The following is a 14,734-nucleotide window of genomic DNA, read 5'->3' on the forward strand; positions in this document are numbered from 1 at the left end:
AGTTTCAGGCATTACCTGAAATGGTAAGATTTTACCAGTCCTTAATGGTAAGACCAGTTGTTCTCCAGGTATCCAGCCCCCTGAGCTGAAACACAGGGACAAGGAACAGAATAAAGCCCCCATAATCCAAGGGGAAATGGTCAGTGACCTGCTGCACCACTTAGACAACATCAGTCTATGGGGCTGGACGGGATCCACCTGAGGGTACTGAGGAAGCTGGCAGAAGTGCTCACCAAGCCACCTTCCATCATTTATCAACAGTTCTGGCTAACTAGAGAGGTCCCAGTTGACTGGAGGTTAGCCAAAGTGATGCCCAGCTACAAGAAGGGCTGGAAGGAGGATTCAGGGAATTACTGGCCTGTCAGTCTGACCTTGGTGTTGTTATGGAGAAGAGCATCTTGAGTGCCATCACGTGGCAACCAGGACAACCAGGTGATCAGACCCAGCCAGCATGGGTTTAGGAAGAGCAGGTCCTGCTTGACTAACCTGATCTCTTTCTATGACAAGGTGACCAGCCTTTGACACCATCTTCCACAGCATTCTCCTTGAGTAACTGGCTGCTCATGGCTTGGACAGGTGTACTTTTCTTTGGCAAAAAAAGTGGCTAAATGACCAAGCCTGAAGAGTGATGGTGAATGGAGTTACATCCAGCTGGCAGCCAGTCAGTCACAACTGCTGTTCCCCAGGGCTCAGCACTGGGCCAGTTCCATTTAATAGCTTTATCAATTATTTGGATGAGGTGATGGAGTGCACCCTCAATAAATTTGCAAGCAACACCAAGCTGGGTGGGAATGCTAATCTGCTTGAGGGTAGGAAGGCTCTGCAGAGGGTTTTGCACAGGCTGGATCTATGGGCCGAGGCCAGCTGTCCGAGGTTCAAGGCTAAGTGCTGGGTCTTGCACTTGGGCCACAGCAACCCCATGCAACGCTACAGTAATCCTGTAGAGTGGCTGGAAAGCTGCCCGGCAGAAAAGGACCTGGGCGTGTTGGTTGATGGCCAGCTGAACATGAGCCAGCAGCGTGCCCAGGTGGCCAAGAAGGCCAACAGCATCCTGGCTTGTACCAGAAACAGTGTGGCCAGCAGGGCTAGGGAAGTGATGGTCCCCCTGTACTTGGCACTGGTGAGGCTGCTCCTTAAATCCCGTGTTCAGTTTTGGGTCCTTTACATCAAGAGGAATATAGAATGCTGGAGCATGTCCAGAGAAGGGCAGCAACTCTGTTGAAGGGTCCGGAGAGCAAATCTTAGGTGGAGGGGCTGTGGGAACTGGGGTAGTTTAGTCTGGAGAAGAGGAAACTCGGGGGGGAGATTGTAGGCAGGTTGTGGTAGGTCTCTTCTCCCAGATCACAAGCGATAGGACAAGAGGAAACAGCCTCAAGTTGTACCAGGGGAGGGACGTAGAGGTGCTGGAGCCTGTCCAGAGAAGGGCAACGGAGCTGGTGAAGGGTCTGGAGCACAAGTCTTATGAGGAGCAGCTGGGGGAACTGGGGTTGTTTAGCCTGGAGGAAAGGAGGCTCAGGGGGGACCTTACGGCTCTCTATGGCCACCTGAAAGAGGCTGTAGCAAGGTGGGTGTCAGTCTCTTCTCCCAGGTAACAAACACTAGGATGGGGGGAAACAGCCTGAAGTTGTGCCAGGGAGGGTTTAGATGGGATATTGGTAACCATTTCTTCACTGAAAGGGCTGTAAAGTATTGGAAGAGGCTGCCCGAGGCAGTGGTGGAATCACCATCCCTGGAGGTTTTTAAAAGATCTGCAGACACCTGGGGACAGGGTTCAGCGGTGGCCTTGGCTCTGCCGGGGTAACGCCTGGGCTGGGTTGTCTCGGGGTCTTTTCTAACCCGAGTCCGAGTCTAAATGCTGGCAGCCGGTGCTGCCACCTGGCGGTCCCAGCCTAGTCTGAATGCCTAGGAAACTGTAAGGAGACGGTATTTCCTATTCCTTTCACTACAATTAATGTTTTATTAGCAGGATTTTGTGATTATTACTGTGGACGGGAACTGAGGGGCTATGAAGACAAGGTACCTAGAGCTAGAACCTCTCACTAGAATCTGCTTTGGCTACAGCCCGTCAGGGCCTGCTTTCCCGAGTCCCCACACAGTGGGAGCAGAGCTCCGAGCCCTTCTCACGCCCAGGTGCTACTGCTATTAGATCCTTATTAAAAGCGTATTTTGTAACGCTTCACGGAAACGAATGAAAAGCAGTGCCAACACACAACGCCACGCATGACCACACACCAGGGCGCACTTTACAAAGGGCTGACTGACGGCAAGCCCGCAAGAGCGGCTGATGGCGGAGGCCCCGCCCCGCCCCCTCGGGCCCCGCCCCGCCCCCTCGGGCCCCGCCCCGCCCCCTCGGGCCCCGCCCCGCCCCCTCGGGCCCCGCCCCGCCCGCTGCCCAGCTGCCGCTGCCACCGTCCTCCCCCGCCGGCGGCCTAACGGCCGACCCAAGAGACAGGACCAGCGGCCCGCCTCTGGCAGCAGCCAATAAGAGGACGAGGAGAGTCGCCCACAGCCAATAGGGGCGCGGGGCTGCCGGGAGAGGCGGGGGCGGGGCTTTAGCAGCGCGGCCCGAAGGGCGGTGGGATGGGGAGTGGGGTTCTTCGGGCAAAGGATGGTTAAAAAGGTAAAATTCAGCATTGCGTGACATTTTAAATCCTGCACGATTCCATTCGCCGTCTCCGCACTGCATTGTGACGCGCAGGTAAGCGCGGCTGCGCAGGCCGTGGTGATGGCACTCCTGGGCGCGCACAGGCCGTGCAGGGAGGCAAGTTGGCCGAGGGCGGGGTGGGGAGCCGGTACCTGGAGCTACAAAGCCATGCTGGAACAGAGCGAGCAGATCAAGGGCAGGACCAGCAAAGCAGCTGTTCTTCAGTTCCTTCTCTCCATTCTGTAACTACTCACACCCGTACGAACGTGGATGTAAGCAGTCGGCATGGGCTTGACTCATGCCTGGCCACACAGGTAACTTCTGGTTGTGCACCTCATCAGCAAGTTTGATGTTTACAGCCCACAGGGTAGAGTACAGTTTCTTTTGTCATTGTCAGATGCTCAGAGGTGCATATGAAGTGCTTTATGTTTTGAAAGAAAGGTCTTCCATGCTGATCAGAGGGGCATGCTACTGCTTCAGCATTTACTCCTCCAGTTCAAAAGTTACATGAACTGATGATTGTTACCAGCTTCTTTCTCCCTCTTCTAAATGCAGGCATCAGCCTCCATCAACCTACCCGCAGTCTCAACTCTGAAAACCTTTTCCACACCGTGCTATTGAGAGGCTGAGTAGCAAGATTCGGTGATGCATTAGTAAGCACTTGTTTTTCACCCTGCAGAGGGAAGCAAGGCAATGGGGTATTGGAGCAGAACACCATCCAATGCCTCTACAGTCTCACAGACCTGAAGCCTAACCTCCCACTCCTGCTGAACATAAACCCACAAGATCTACAGGATCCCACAGAGGTTATACAAGAAGCATAACTACAGCAGTGAAGAACATGCACTAAGGCGAAGCGAGTCCAGCTTTCCTGTTTCAAAACAAAACCAAAACAGGTTACTGTGCAGTGTGAACATTCAGTGATTGTGTAGCTCAGTCATGAGATCAACCTTGATCCAATTTTCATTTTTTTAGGTTCAAAAGCATACATGAATTTACTCACCTGTGAATTCAGCCAACGGTACTGTGTCGTTATTTGGATCAACTACTTGTCCAGCAACTAGGATCTAGAAAAACTGCTGCATACCTTCTCCTCTGCAGCTTTATATACTGAAATGGGTTAGAGCCAATGCCATAGAAGTTGGCAGTTTACCTTTAACAAAGCCTTCCCATTCCACTGGGCTCTAAACCTCACTCTCAAGGCCTAGATTTAGATGCACGGAAAAACTTAAGTGTGTAGTAAATTAAAAAATACATAGTGAGGGTCTGATTTTATTAAATGTTGATTTTCAACAATATTCAGCCGGGTGCTTAGAAAACACCAAAATTAATGAGGTTAAAAAGTTCTTCAGTGGCTTTAAGTATTATTTAGTATGAGAAAACTTGTTGTTTCTCATTATGCTCTTCAACTTAGATTTTTTTCAACCAGTTTCTAGTTAAGTGTACATTAGAGGAGTTAAGGCCAAATGTGTCCTGCATTTGCAGTCAAGTCTTTTCAGAAGTTATTTTCCCAATATATTTCTTCACATCCCACTGAACTACTACTTTGAGGGGGAAAAAAAGAGGAGTTAGAAGGTTCTTAATTGTATTCAGAAATACAACAAGTTGTGTAATTGGAACAAGTTTTCAGATACTAATGTTCCAGCTTAAACATATTAGGAATTGGTCTGCATTGCATGGCAAGTCATGACAAATGTTCAAGAGCAAAACAAGGTTTATTTTTGTTATGCAATCACCACTGTTCTAACCCAGTAGCAGTAAACATTCCCCGAAGAAAAACACACTTATACCAGACACCTTCACAACTCATGGTCCTAAGCAAATTCCACAATAAAGGACAGGGTTAGATACATGCAATAAGCATATTCACGTATCGGGAACTATTTTCAGCATTAACCCATTAAACTAGAATTATTATTCCCTATCTCCCACCAATAAAAAAAAAGGCTTTGTTAGACAAGCAGTTGTATTGAATTCACTTCCTTTTATTGCAGTGACATCCCCCTGGTACAAAGTATTAACTGCAATAATTACGTTAAAACATTAGAAAAGCATTTGTGTGTGACAGTTACAGTACAATGTCAAATCTCACATCTTCGAACCAAGTGGGCCATTACCCACTAACGCTCAGATCTTTAAATTGTTATTTTTAAATACGCAATGTCAGAAAAAGCATATAAAAAGAATGTATGTAAAAGGAAACCTAAATACAAGTGAACAAATAAATAGTTGATTTCCTCCAGCTATTACTGTCTTTCTAAATCCATACAAAGAAACCTAATCTATAGAAGGTATGAATTGCCACATGTAAGTGATTTCATTTTTCAAGTAATTAATCATGATTGGAGCAAAACTAAATTTGGTGTCAAAATCAAAGCAGAAGTTGGAGTGGCTGCCACTAACTGACATCTGCTGCAAACAATTGAAATTTTAGTGTAGCAAAAACCTTGAAACTTGACCTCGTGTCTGGCGTTAGTGGACTTCTGAGAGTGCATGTGAAAAGCATCCTACGTTATTTCACACACATTACCTTAACTATCCCCATATGCATATTTAGATATATTTTATATAATTTTATACACATATATGCATGTATACACACACTTCATTTGGTTTCTGTGTTACAGATCACAAGCAATGGTTTCCTGAATGGGCAAAACACCTTTTAAATAAGTGTACCTGCGCACATTTAACTTTTTTTAAAAAAAAAAAAACATAGCAGCACTAAGTCCATGCCTTACTGTCCATCTGTTCAAAAGAATGTAACCCACAAAGAATAAACATGGCAATGATTCCATATTCACAATGCGACTTCCTTACACCCTAGAAAACACTGTAAAACCTGTAATAGATATGTTGGTAATTTTGATCCCCACCCTCTTGCCTGGAAAGAAACAGTGCTTTTACTGCAAACTGTCTTAAGTTTATCATAAGAAGCTGGGTTCATGCTGGCGTCAGTTATCTCACAGCAGCACAACATGCATGGTTTTTTTCTTATTTTTTGAAGTGAAATTATTCATAGTCTCAAACCCAACAGACAAAAACAGCAAAAAGATTTTTTGCAGTTTACCAGGAACTTGGCAGCAGTGTGTACTGCACTGTGTAGAATGTTTTTACTTTTAATGACTACTTGAACCTCTACCTTGCCACACGATTACGCTTCGTTCTTCAAAAGTGAACACTTACATTTCAATTTGATCTTGCATTTGGCATAAAAATACCCTTTTTCTGCACATGCATAAATGAAAGTCACGCAACTGCTGATAAACTGATCCAGTAGCATGTCCAATGCAAGTATCAAAAACTTGTGACATGTTTTTTAAATTCCTAGTATATTTTGGATAGAAAGGATTACCTAAAAACAGTTCACATTACTAGCCCTCTATACAAAGGCTCAAGTGAAATTTCTTGTGTGGGTGTTCATAATAGACTGCATTATGAAGTTTTCAAAATATGCAATGAAAGGGCACACAAGATTGGCAGTTTCTTTATTGAACATAGAAAATATATAAAGCAGGATGTATGGAATAGATCTAAATTGATAGACAATCAAACCTGAGTATTATTTAATAAGACTAACTGTATTTTCTGACAACTGAATGAATTGACCTAAAAACATCTCCCCTGGTAACCAGTGGTCCTTTTAACCATTTGTTGAAAAATGCAAGAGAACTGTAGCTTTTACACTTTATATTGGATAGCAAGATTCCACATAGTGTTTACTGTTTTCTGTTAGATAGCATCACATTGCTTGTATTATCCCCATTCAAGCCTTTAAGCTGAGTTTTGTTTCAAAGTAAAGTGAAAGTGACACCAAACATAATAGGCTAAGAACTAGGACAGGTCTTTTTCTTTTCTTCTAATGCGTAGCAAGACAAAAAGCCTCAGCCAGTAAGATGAATTTAGTTTCATATTACAGTTACAGAACAAAGATTAACCAGTATCCTTTACCAAGGTAGCTAATGTTAGCTGTTTATTTTGGACTAGTGTCAAAGTAGTATACATTGTCAAATTTGAGAAAAGGATGCTCTCTGCTAGTAGAGTTAGTTTTATTTTAACTGTTACAAAACTTAGTAGCACAAAGTCTTGACAATAACATCAGGAGTTTTAGTTCAACTGACCTGCCCCAATTCTCACCTTTAAATCTAACAGATACAATAATAAAAAGCCAAAATCTTTCTGACAATAGAAAACGTACAGTACTAAGACCTAATAGCTCAATGGAAGAAGACTGAAAAGCAGCATTCATTTTTATTGTAACATGGAAGATACTAGAAACTAAAGGAAGTCTGATCTAAACTCTTAGTTGAAGGCAGATTTTGACATTCCATATAAATTTACAAAACAGGATGTATGGATGAGATTTGGTTAATTTCAGAAGGCACCTCAAGGCTAAAAGGCTTTTATAAATCTATAATCCTTTCATTGATTAAAAATAAAACATTTTATTGCTGCTATTCAAATAGCAAACAAAAAGCCTCTCTGTCTTCAGTCTAACAAGGAATCCTCCCCCATTAAGCAAGATTAAATTACAGAAAATATAGAATAAAACTGAAGATGTCACAACTTTAGAAATACAGTGACTTTCCTTGTGTGCTTTCAAGTCAGTGAAATAGTGAAAGAAGTCACTTTTTGCCTTTGTGATGTTAATATATCAACTGTCAGTCGCTCTCCCCTGGGCACTGAAGTACCATTTCATCATAGCTGTCCAATGTGCAGTACTCTTAGGAATAGAAGGTAAGAACACTCTGATGATTCCCACGAACAAGGAGAATTGGTGGCAGGTCTTTAGAAAGCGCTTCTAACCAGGCCATGTATAGTGCACTAGAAACTGCACCTTTTCGTGCAACTGGCAAACTCCTACAATTCACAAGGAAAAAAAGCATTCAACAATTAGAAAAACCTGCTGGAGTACAAGTCTTATCATAGAAATATGAAAGAACAACTCTGCAAAAAGGTAGATACAAGTTATCTTTCCTAACCTTTCTAGTTCTTGGTTATTTCCTCAGAATTCACTTAACGAGAGTTTGTACCTTAAGCACCACAGGCCTTTATGTCTGTTTGCCCCTCATTTCTGGCCTCTTACCACCATTTTGCATTCAGGTAGTTTCAAGCAGAATTCTCCTCAGTTGAAGACAGTTTCTTGAGAGCCTCTTCAAGATTTTAAACCACAGCTTTTTCTGACAATGCCAGATTGGTGCAGTCTAATATTCCTTCTCACAGTCCTTCCAAAACATGCCATACTCTTTTCTTTTGAAAAAACTACCATTTACCCTACTCAAACTTCACTTGTAGTACTTCTCCATGGAGCTCTGAAGCAGGCCTTTAAGGAAAACACAGCAAAGAAACCTGCAATGTGCATTCTGCCTGTTTACACCAGAAGTAATTCCATGGAAAGCCATCAGCAGGATGATGACTTAACTTTATCTAGAGAGATTTCCTAGAAAAAGAACTGAAAGGAAGGACCTGAAAGAGAGAGGAATAGTTGGCATGCAGGAGTGGAAAGAATGTGAGAATCCTGAGCTGCACTACAAACGTGGAGGTAATCACCTAAAACAGTAGATGAGAAACAGAAAATACACAGGCCATTTTTGTTCATCAGTATAGTAGCTCCATACTTCTAATAAATACTCGCAGCACTGAAACCTCCTTGAGTATTTCTATTCTATAATGCCAAGGCACAGGCTTTTTCCTATCGTGTATTTACATATATCTGTATTTCAAATTAAACAGTTCCATATCAGTAAGGCTAACAGTATAGTAATTTACTTACATGACAATTATGTTAGCGGTACTTGAATGTTCTTTCAGCAACTCATTTAGCCTAATCTGGCGATAGGTCTGTAATGAAAATGGAACTTCTTAGGGAAGATCTTTTACATAAAACTACAAAATGTTCATTTATTCATGAAAAATGAAAAACAGTTATGATCAATTGGTATGAGTCATTTACAGAAACCATGTACTTCCAGCTTGGTTTAGCAACTTGTTCACTTTTCTGAAATACCTATACATGCGAGACTGGGAGAGGAGGAAGCAGTAAGTCTAAAATGTGCAAATAAACCAAGTACTATGGAAGCCAAATTTAAGCTAGTTCCTCTAATAATTATACCATCCTCCATGGCTCCTGGAAACAAGAGCCCCTTATGCTCTCCTCAGGGTTCTTTTAACTATATATTCTATAAGCTTATAGTGAACAAGTCTTACAGAACTGAAGCCACATCTTCATTTGGTAAGCTTATCTCAATAATGGGCCTCTTTTTTTACTATCCTATGCCATCTTAACATCTGAAGTAGCTTCCTCATTAATTTTCAGTTCTCTTACATCAACTAGATTTCTAGCAAACATTTTGAGTTAACCATTTCTTAGAGTTCTGCTGTTCTCAGATGAGCTGAAATCTAGTTAGCCTGTGGGCTACTGTCTGTAGAAACCAGTTATCAGTAGACAAAAGAATAAATCATTTCAGTTACCTCACTGAAATGAGTTTTGGTGGTGTTTGTAGACATGAACACAGGAAGGCATCAAGCAGTTCATTAACTAACTATAAAGTAACTGTACTTCATAAAATCTTGCCCTCCCACCCCTTGGTAATAGGCAGTTATGAGATTTCTGCAGCAACTGCCAGTCAATTTGTACCTACCTGGTAGACTGACTCCTGCCTTCCCTGCCCCCACCACCGCCCCCGAATGCTTGCAATGCAGAGTGACCTATCATTCCCATTTCTTTTCTACTGCAAGTCCTCACAGGAGTTCTAAAAACCCAGGCAGGAAAAAGAAGATATGGGTGGAATATACTCAGGACCATCTTGAAGAATTTCACGTGACGAACTTTAACCAGTCTTTCTTTAGATACCTGAGCCTCCTCCACAGAAGCACTTGAGGAGTATCTCTGAAGTCTCTACTGCTTGGAAAAAATGTGAAACCTTTAACTGCTCCTTAACACCACAATCACATGTGGTGTGCTTTGTTGTTGTTTGTTGGGATTTTTTTTTTTTGGGGGGGTGGGGGGGTTTATAACAAAGCAAAAAAATACTAGTTTGATCAAAAAAAAATTAGTATAGACTGTATTATTGTAAAGTAACTGCTGAAATACTGTAGGAAAGCAGCTTAGCCCCCACCAATGCAGAAACATTTATTGCTTTTTTTGGTAAACCATCTAAATGGTTTTAAATGTTGCTTTCCATCAGCTATGCATAAAATCAGCTACAGATGACAAAGAATAGTAAGAATGAACTCTGTGATATCACATCACAAATGCAGTAGGAGAAAAAAATTTTAACATTTAATGTAAGACTAAAGAATACAGAACCTTTGTTTTGTAAAGCTCAAGTTCATTATCTGTTATCCTCCATGGTTCATCCTCCTTCATTTTATCTGCAATTTCTTGTTCTTTATCATCTTCATGAAGTCGGAAGGGCTCTATCATTTCTTCAAAAGCTGCAATACTGGAATGATTAAATGAACAGCCATATTAAAAAAGGTATGAGTCTGTATGTATCTATATGGTATCAGAAAGTAAGTTTTATTGCTGTTTAAAAATAAGTGAACTGAAATTTTTTCACTACCAATTGCAGTTAGAACACCACATCAGCTATTTGTATATGCAAACACTGCAATTCAGCAAACAACTAGGAACATCTACAGGAGCCCTCACCATTCACCATGCAACTAAATATAGTTTTAGCAACTTTAAAAAAAAAAAAAAGACCAAAAACTGTTACTAGCCTTTTACTTGAATTTTGAAAGTTGAAGAGTACTACCTTGAAAAATGTATAGCTACTACCAATAGCTTCTTCAGAATTAAATTTGAAAAACAAGTTTGTGTCACAAAAAAATATCTATCAAATCTCATACTAGTGCCATTAGGATTTTGGCTTTGATATTTTTATTTTGCTTCTTTTTAATCTTTCCAGTACAATCTGAAAGCCACATTCAAATGCAAATACATAGCCATCTTGTTTAGTCTTCCTGTTGCACTCCTTAGAAGATGAAGTATTACTTTGAATTTACTTGAACTCTAGCAAGAATTTTGAAAGAAAACCTTCTGAAGACCAGAGGCATTCATTTCTACCAGAAAGAACAACTTAACATTACCCTACTTTCTCTACCCACATAAGCATATCTGAACAGCAAACAAAGGTTGCCACAAGTTATGAAAGTAACTTGTCTTTGAATAGCTCCAGCATGTGAGATGTGAGAAAAATAAACTAGGTTTTTAGCAGAATATACTGAAATGTATGCCTTGTATCCAATGAAATAACTGCATTTTTATGCTATGCGAATGGCTTTTTTACAAAGATGACAAAAAGTATTGCCAATCTTCTGTGGTTGCAAATTACAGTGTGTTAAATTTAACAAACATTAAGGAATACCCCTTAGGATATATAGCCATATCAGTATATGTAATGTGTAGCTTCCATATAATTAAACATTCACCCATGCCCATTTTCTAACTGAGGTGGTTCCTCTTCCTCCAGGAAACCTACTAAAAAACCATCTTTTTTTCTCCCCATGGCAGTCTTCCCTGAAGTAATTTGACACAATGACTTCACCTTCATCAAAAGCGAAAAATCAAATGCCATCTGCTATCTTTTGGCTTTAAAAAAAAAGACATTTTTAACAATATTCTGTTATACAGCACAGCAGCTGTGAAAAATAAAATGAACTTCCTCAACTTAGTTTACAGGTATTTTTAATGCCAATTGTATCTTAGGAAGCTTTTGGATATTTTATGGAGACTGTATCCATAGAGATCAGAAAAATGCTCTCAGAAGAACTAACTTCTGGATCACTTTATGAAATAAAAATAACTCCACCTAATTCTACAATCTCAACTTTTTATGCATAAAGGTGTGCTACCTCTGAGTTTCCACATTTTACAGTAGCAGGCTCCCAGGAGCAAAGACATCCAGAAGTATCAGAGCACCAGAAGCACCCTACTGTTCTATTTGCTTGGTATATTGTTTACATCTAAGAAAAGGTGATTAAAAAAGCAGGGTATAAAAGAATGTGCATTAGCATTTACCATCTGCAGAAGTTGTAAACCATTATTTCCTAATTTGCATAACATGTCAAATTATTCAGATACATGCATATCTATGTAAAAGATATTTTTACAACCTTAACGTACTCAAGAACACCTGAAGGGGAAGGAGGATGATATTTTTAGAACTTACACATTCTGTTATAAATTTGTACTGAAAGCCATCTACAATTAATATACTTTAAACTTGAAAATCAGAAGACATCACATGCATGATGATTCCAGTGTAAATTAAAAGTCCAAGCAATTACAAAAAAAAAAAATTCAGGCTGTTTGAAGAGCAAGCTTTGTTACATTAAACTAAGATTCCAAGTAACATATTTTTGTGAGCATTTCTCTTTTTAAAGATGGCTCCATCAAATAGGGTTTTTTAATTGCATTTTTCTAAATTTATTATTACATTCTAAGGACCAGAGATTCAAAAAATACAAAATTCTATGTTCTTGGATGTAGGAGTTATTGCTTAGTTTATTTCATGCATTTTTATGAAACACTGGATGTCATAAGAACTACTCTTATCGAAACTGTTACGTAGGAAAGAATGAGGTATTCTAAATTCATGAAAAGCATCAAGAATTCAACTCAAAAACAAGCTGGGTATTTTTGAGACTTACTTTTCTTTCTTTGGCTTAGTATTAATATCCCCAAGAACCATAATGTCCAAGAAGTCTATCCGAAATTTGCTGAGCAAAGTAGCCATCCTGCATCAGGAAAAACCCAAGCCTTTATGCATGATCAGATTTTTAATTATTCCACAGCATAAACAGATGGTAATAAAAACACTAGTTTAAGAGAAAAGCATCTGAAATGTAATGGGTGTTGTGTGTGTGAATAATCAAAGGAACCAGGTATATAGTTATAAATCAACAACATACTTGCGGGCTGGGGGAATTAAGACCATAAAACTAAGAGAAGAGCTCTCTCCCTTAAAGACAACCTCAGGAAATATTCGAAAAAGAAAATGTTAAGTGTCAAACAATAGTACAGAAGAATTAGTTTAAGTTGAGGTATCTCATCCAAAACAATCTAAGTTTGCCCTTGTGGGCAAGAAGGCCAATGGGATCCTGAGGTGCATTAGGAAGAATATGGACAGCAGGTCGAGGGAGGTGATCCTTCCCCTTAGCTTTGCCCTGGTGAGGTCCCATCAGGAGTGCTGTGCCCAGTGCTGGGCTCCCCAGGTCAAGAGAGACAGGGAGCTGCTGCAGAGGGTCCAGCAGAGGGCTGTGAAGATGATGAGGGGATGGAGCATCTCCCTTTTGAGGAAAGGCTGAGAGAGCTGGGCCTGTGTAGCCTGGAGAAGGGAAGACAGAGGGGATCTTATCAATGCATACAAATATCTTCAGGGCAGGTGTCAGGAGATGGGGCCAGGCTCTTTTCAGTGGTGCCCAGTGACAGGACAAAGGGCAACAGAAATACTTCTGTACTTTGAGGGTGGCAGAGCACTGGAACAGGCTGCCCCAGAGAGGCTGTGGAGTCTCCTGCTCTTGAGATACTCAAAACCAGCCTGGATGTGACTGTGCAACCTGCTCCAGACAAACCTGCTTTAGCAGGGGGTCAGACTAGATGATGTCCAGAGGTCCCTTCCAAACCTGACCATTCTGTGATTCTATGAAATGGAACTTTTTGGAGAAAGAGAATAGAGTATGATTACACCCCAACCAAAGAAAAACTGAAAGAAGACTACTAGAAAGAGAAAGTAATCTGTGTAACACGCTCTATCAGCATTTGAAGTGGAATATTTAAAGGTAAACTTACGCTCTTCTGTCATGATCAATCCTGTTTATTTTTCCACCAATGAACACTCTGATCTTACATTCTTTCCACTTCTTTTTGGTTGTAAGAAGATAAGGAATCAACAGTGTCAAACCTGCGTTTTGACCAGAATTCGGGAATGATTCAGAAAACACAGCATCATGTTAAGAGTTTAACAGTACAGATTTGTAGCCTATATGTGAACTGACCAGAAGATAACAATTAAAAATCACATCAATCATTTTTTTCAACATTTGTTTTTAAAGTATAAAGCACATTACCTCCATCATCGAAGAGCCACCAAACATCAATATTGCTTTTGCCTTGTTTCTTCTGAAACTGAGTACTAGCATCAAGAAGTCTTTGGTCAGCCAAGTTTAAAGGAGAAGATGGTCTCTTTGAATCTGAAAAAAAGTATGATGAAATATCATTTTTGAAGGGTTTTGCTTAGTCATCTTGAAATTCATCAGGTCAACTTCTTAGTATTTCTAAATAATATTTTTTTCTCTACGTTTAAATAAAAATAATTTCTCCCCCCTGAACCCAATTACAAATTTTGATTGAACAGATATAAATTGAGCTATATTTAGGGATTCTGCAAACTCATAACTTCAGCAGTTAGATTTAAATCTCAACATCATTTAGCAGACATTTGATAAATAAAGGTTCTGTACAATCTTTATACAGTCATTTGCCCGGACAATTTAACTGGCTTTAGAGCATCAGACCATGCACTGTTGCTACCTCTTGCAAATGACAGAACTTTCCTGGAAACATGTATATACTAATTGACAAGAAAAGAGCTTAGGAGATGGCATTTACTTCCTTCCTTAAATCAATTTTTCTTTAAGCATGTAGTGAAAATAAAAGCTGGTTCTGCATATTGAAATTCTGTCTTTTGCAACAAGTACTGTTTTTTATGTGCAAGGCTCTGAAGCACAGTATAGGGCTATTTTGCATAACAAAATTACTGAGAACAAGACAACAATGGCATTTTCAATTAGATTAATACAGGTAAATATATTTTTTACAACTATAGAAAAACCTCAGCCCTTTCCCTTACTTAAAACCTCAGTTTGAACACAAGCCAGGAGTTTGATATTCATCTCAGTTCTTATTTTATTAGGAATTTTTAAATATGGAGTACATCTGTGCCTGATTTACATTAATGTACTACTTTACTGCATACTGGGACTTCTTCCAAACTGTCATCTTGTGCTTCAAGATGCAATCTCACTTTCCATTATTAAAAACACAACAGTTTCTAGCTGTTGAAATTATGAAGACAGTGTCAG

At 40.3% G+C, this 14,734-nt stretch overlaps 1 protein-coding gene and 1 long non-coding RNA gene across 2 annotated transcripts in view; one reads left to right on the forward strand and one right to left on the reverse strand.

The window, feature by feature from the left end:
* The first annotated feature begins 2,570 nt into the window (after positions 1 to 2,570).
* On the forward strand, positions 2,571 to 4,886 carry LOC129734706 (uncharacterized). Its single transcript, XR_008730216.1, has 2 exons — positions 2,571 to 2,698; positions 3,324 to 4,886. It is a non-coding gene; the product is annotated as an uncharacterized LOC129734706 (long non-coding RNA).
* A 1,229-nt stretch (positions 4,887 to 6,115) lies between these two features.
* SLC12A2 (solute carrier family 12 member 2) overlaps positions 6,116 to 14,734 on the reverse strand; it is a 60,339-nt gene continuing 51,720 nt past the window's right edge. Inside the window, exons 22-27 of the mRNA XM_055698994.1 lie at positions 13,721 to 13,843; positions 13,443 to 13,554; positions 12,302 to 12,388; positions 9,954 to 10,089; positions 8,418 to 8,485; positions 6,116 to 7,504 (exon numbers count right to left, since the gene is read on the reverse strand). Coding sequence (XP_055554969.1) covers positions 7,369 to 7,504; positions 8,418 to 8,485; positions 9,954 to 10,089; positions 12,302 to 12,388; positions 13,443 to 13,554; positions 13,721 to 13,843 — 662 coding nt within the window. The 3' untranslated portion in view covers positions 6,116 to 7,368. The remainder of the gene's footprint in view (positions 7,505 to 8,417; positions 8,486 to 9,953; positions 10,090 to 12,301; positions 12,389 to 13,442; positions 13,555 to 13,720; positions 13,844 to 14,734) is intronic.

This window comes from Falco cherrug, chromosome Z (genome assembly GCF_023634085.1).
Source record: "Falco cherrug isolate bFalChe1 chromosome Z, bFalChe1.pri, whole genome shotgun sequence".
NCBI lineage: Eukaryota > Metazoa > Chordata > Aves > Falconiformes > Falconidae > Falco > Falco cherrug.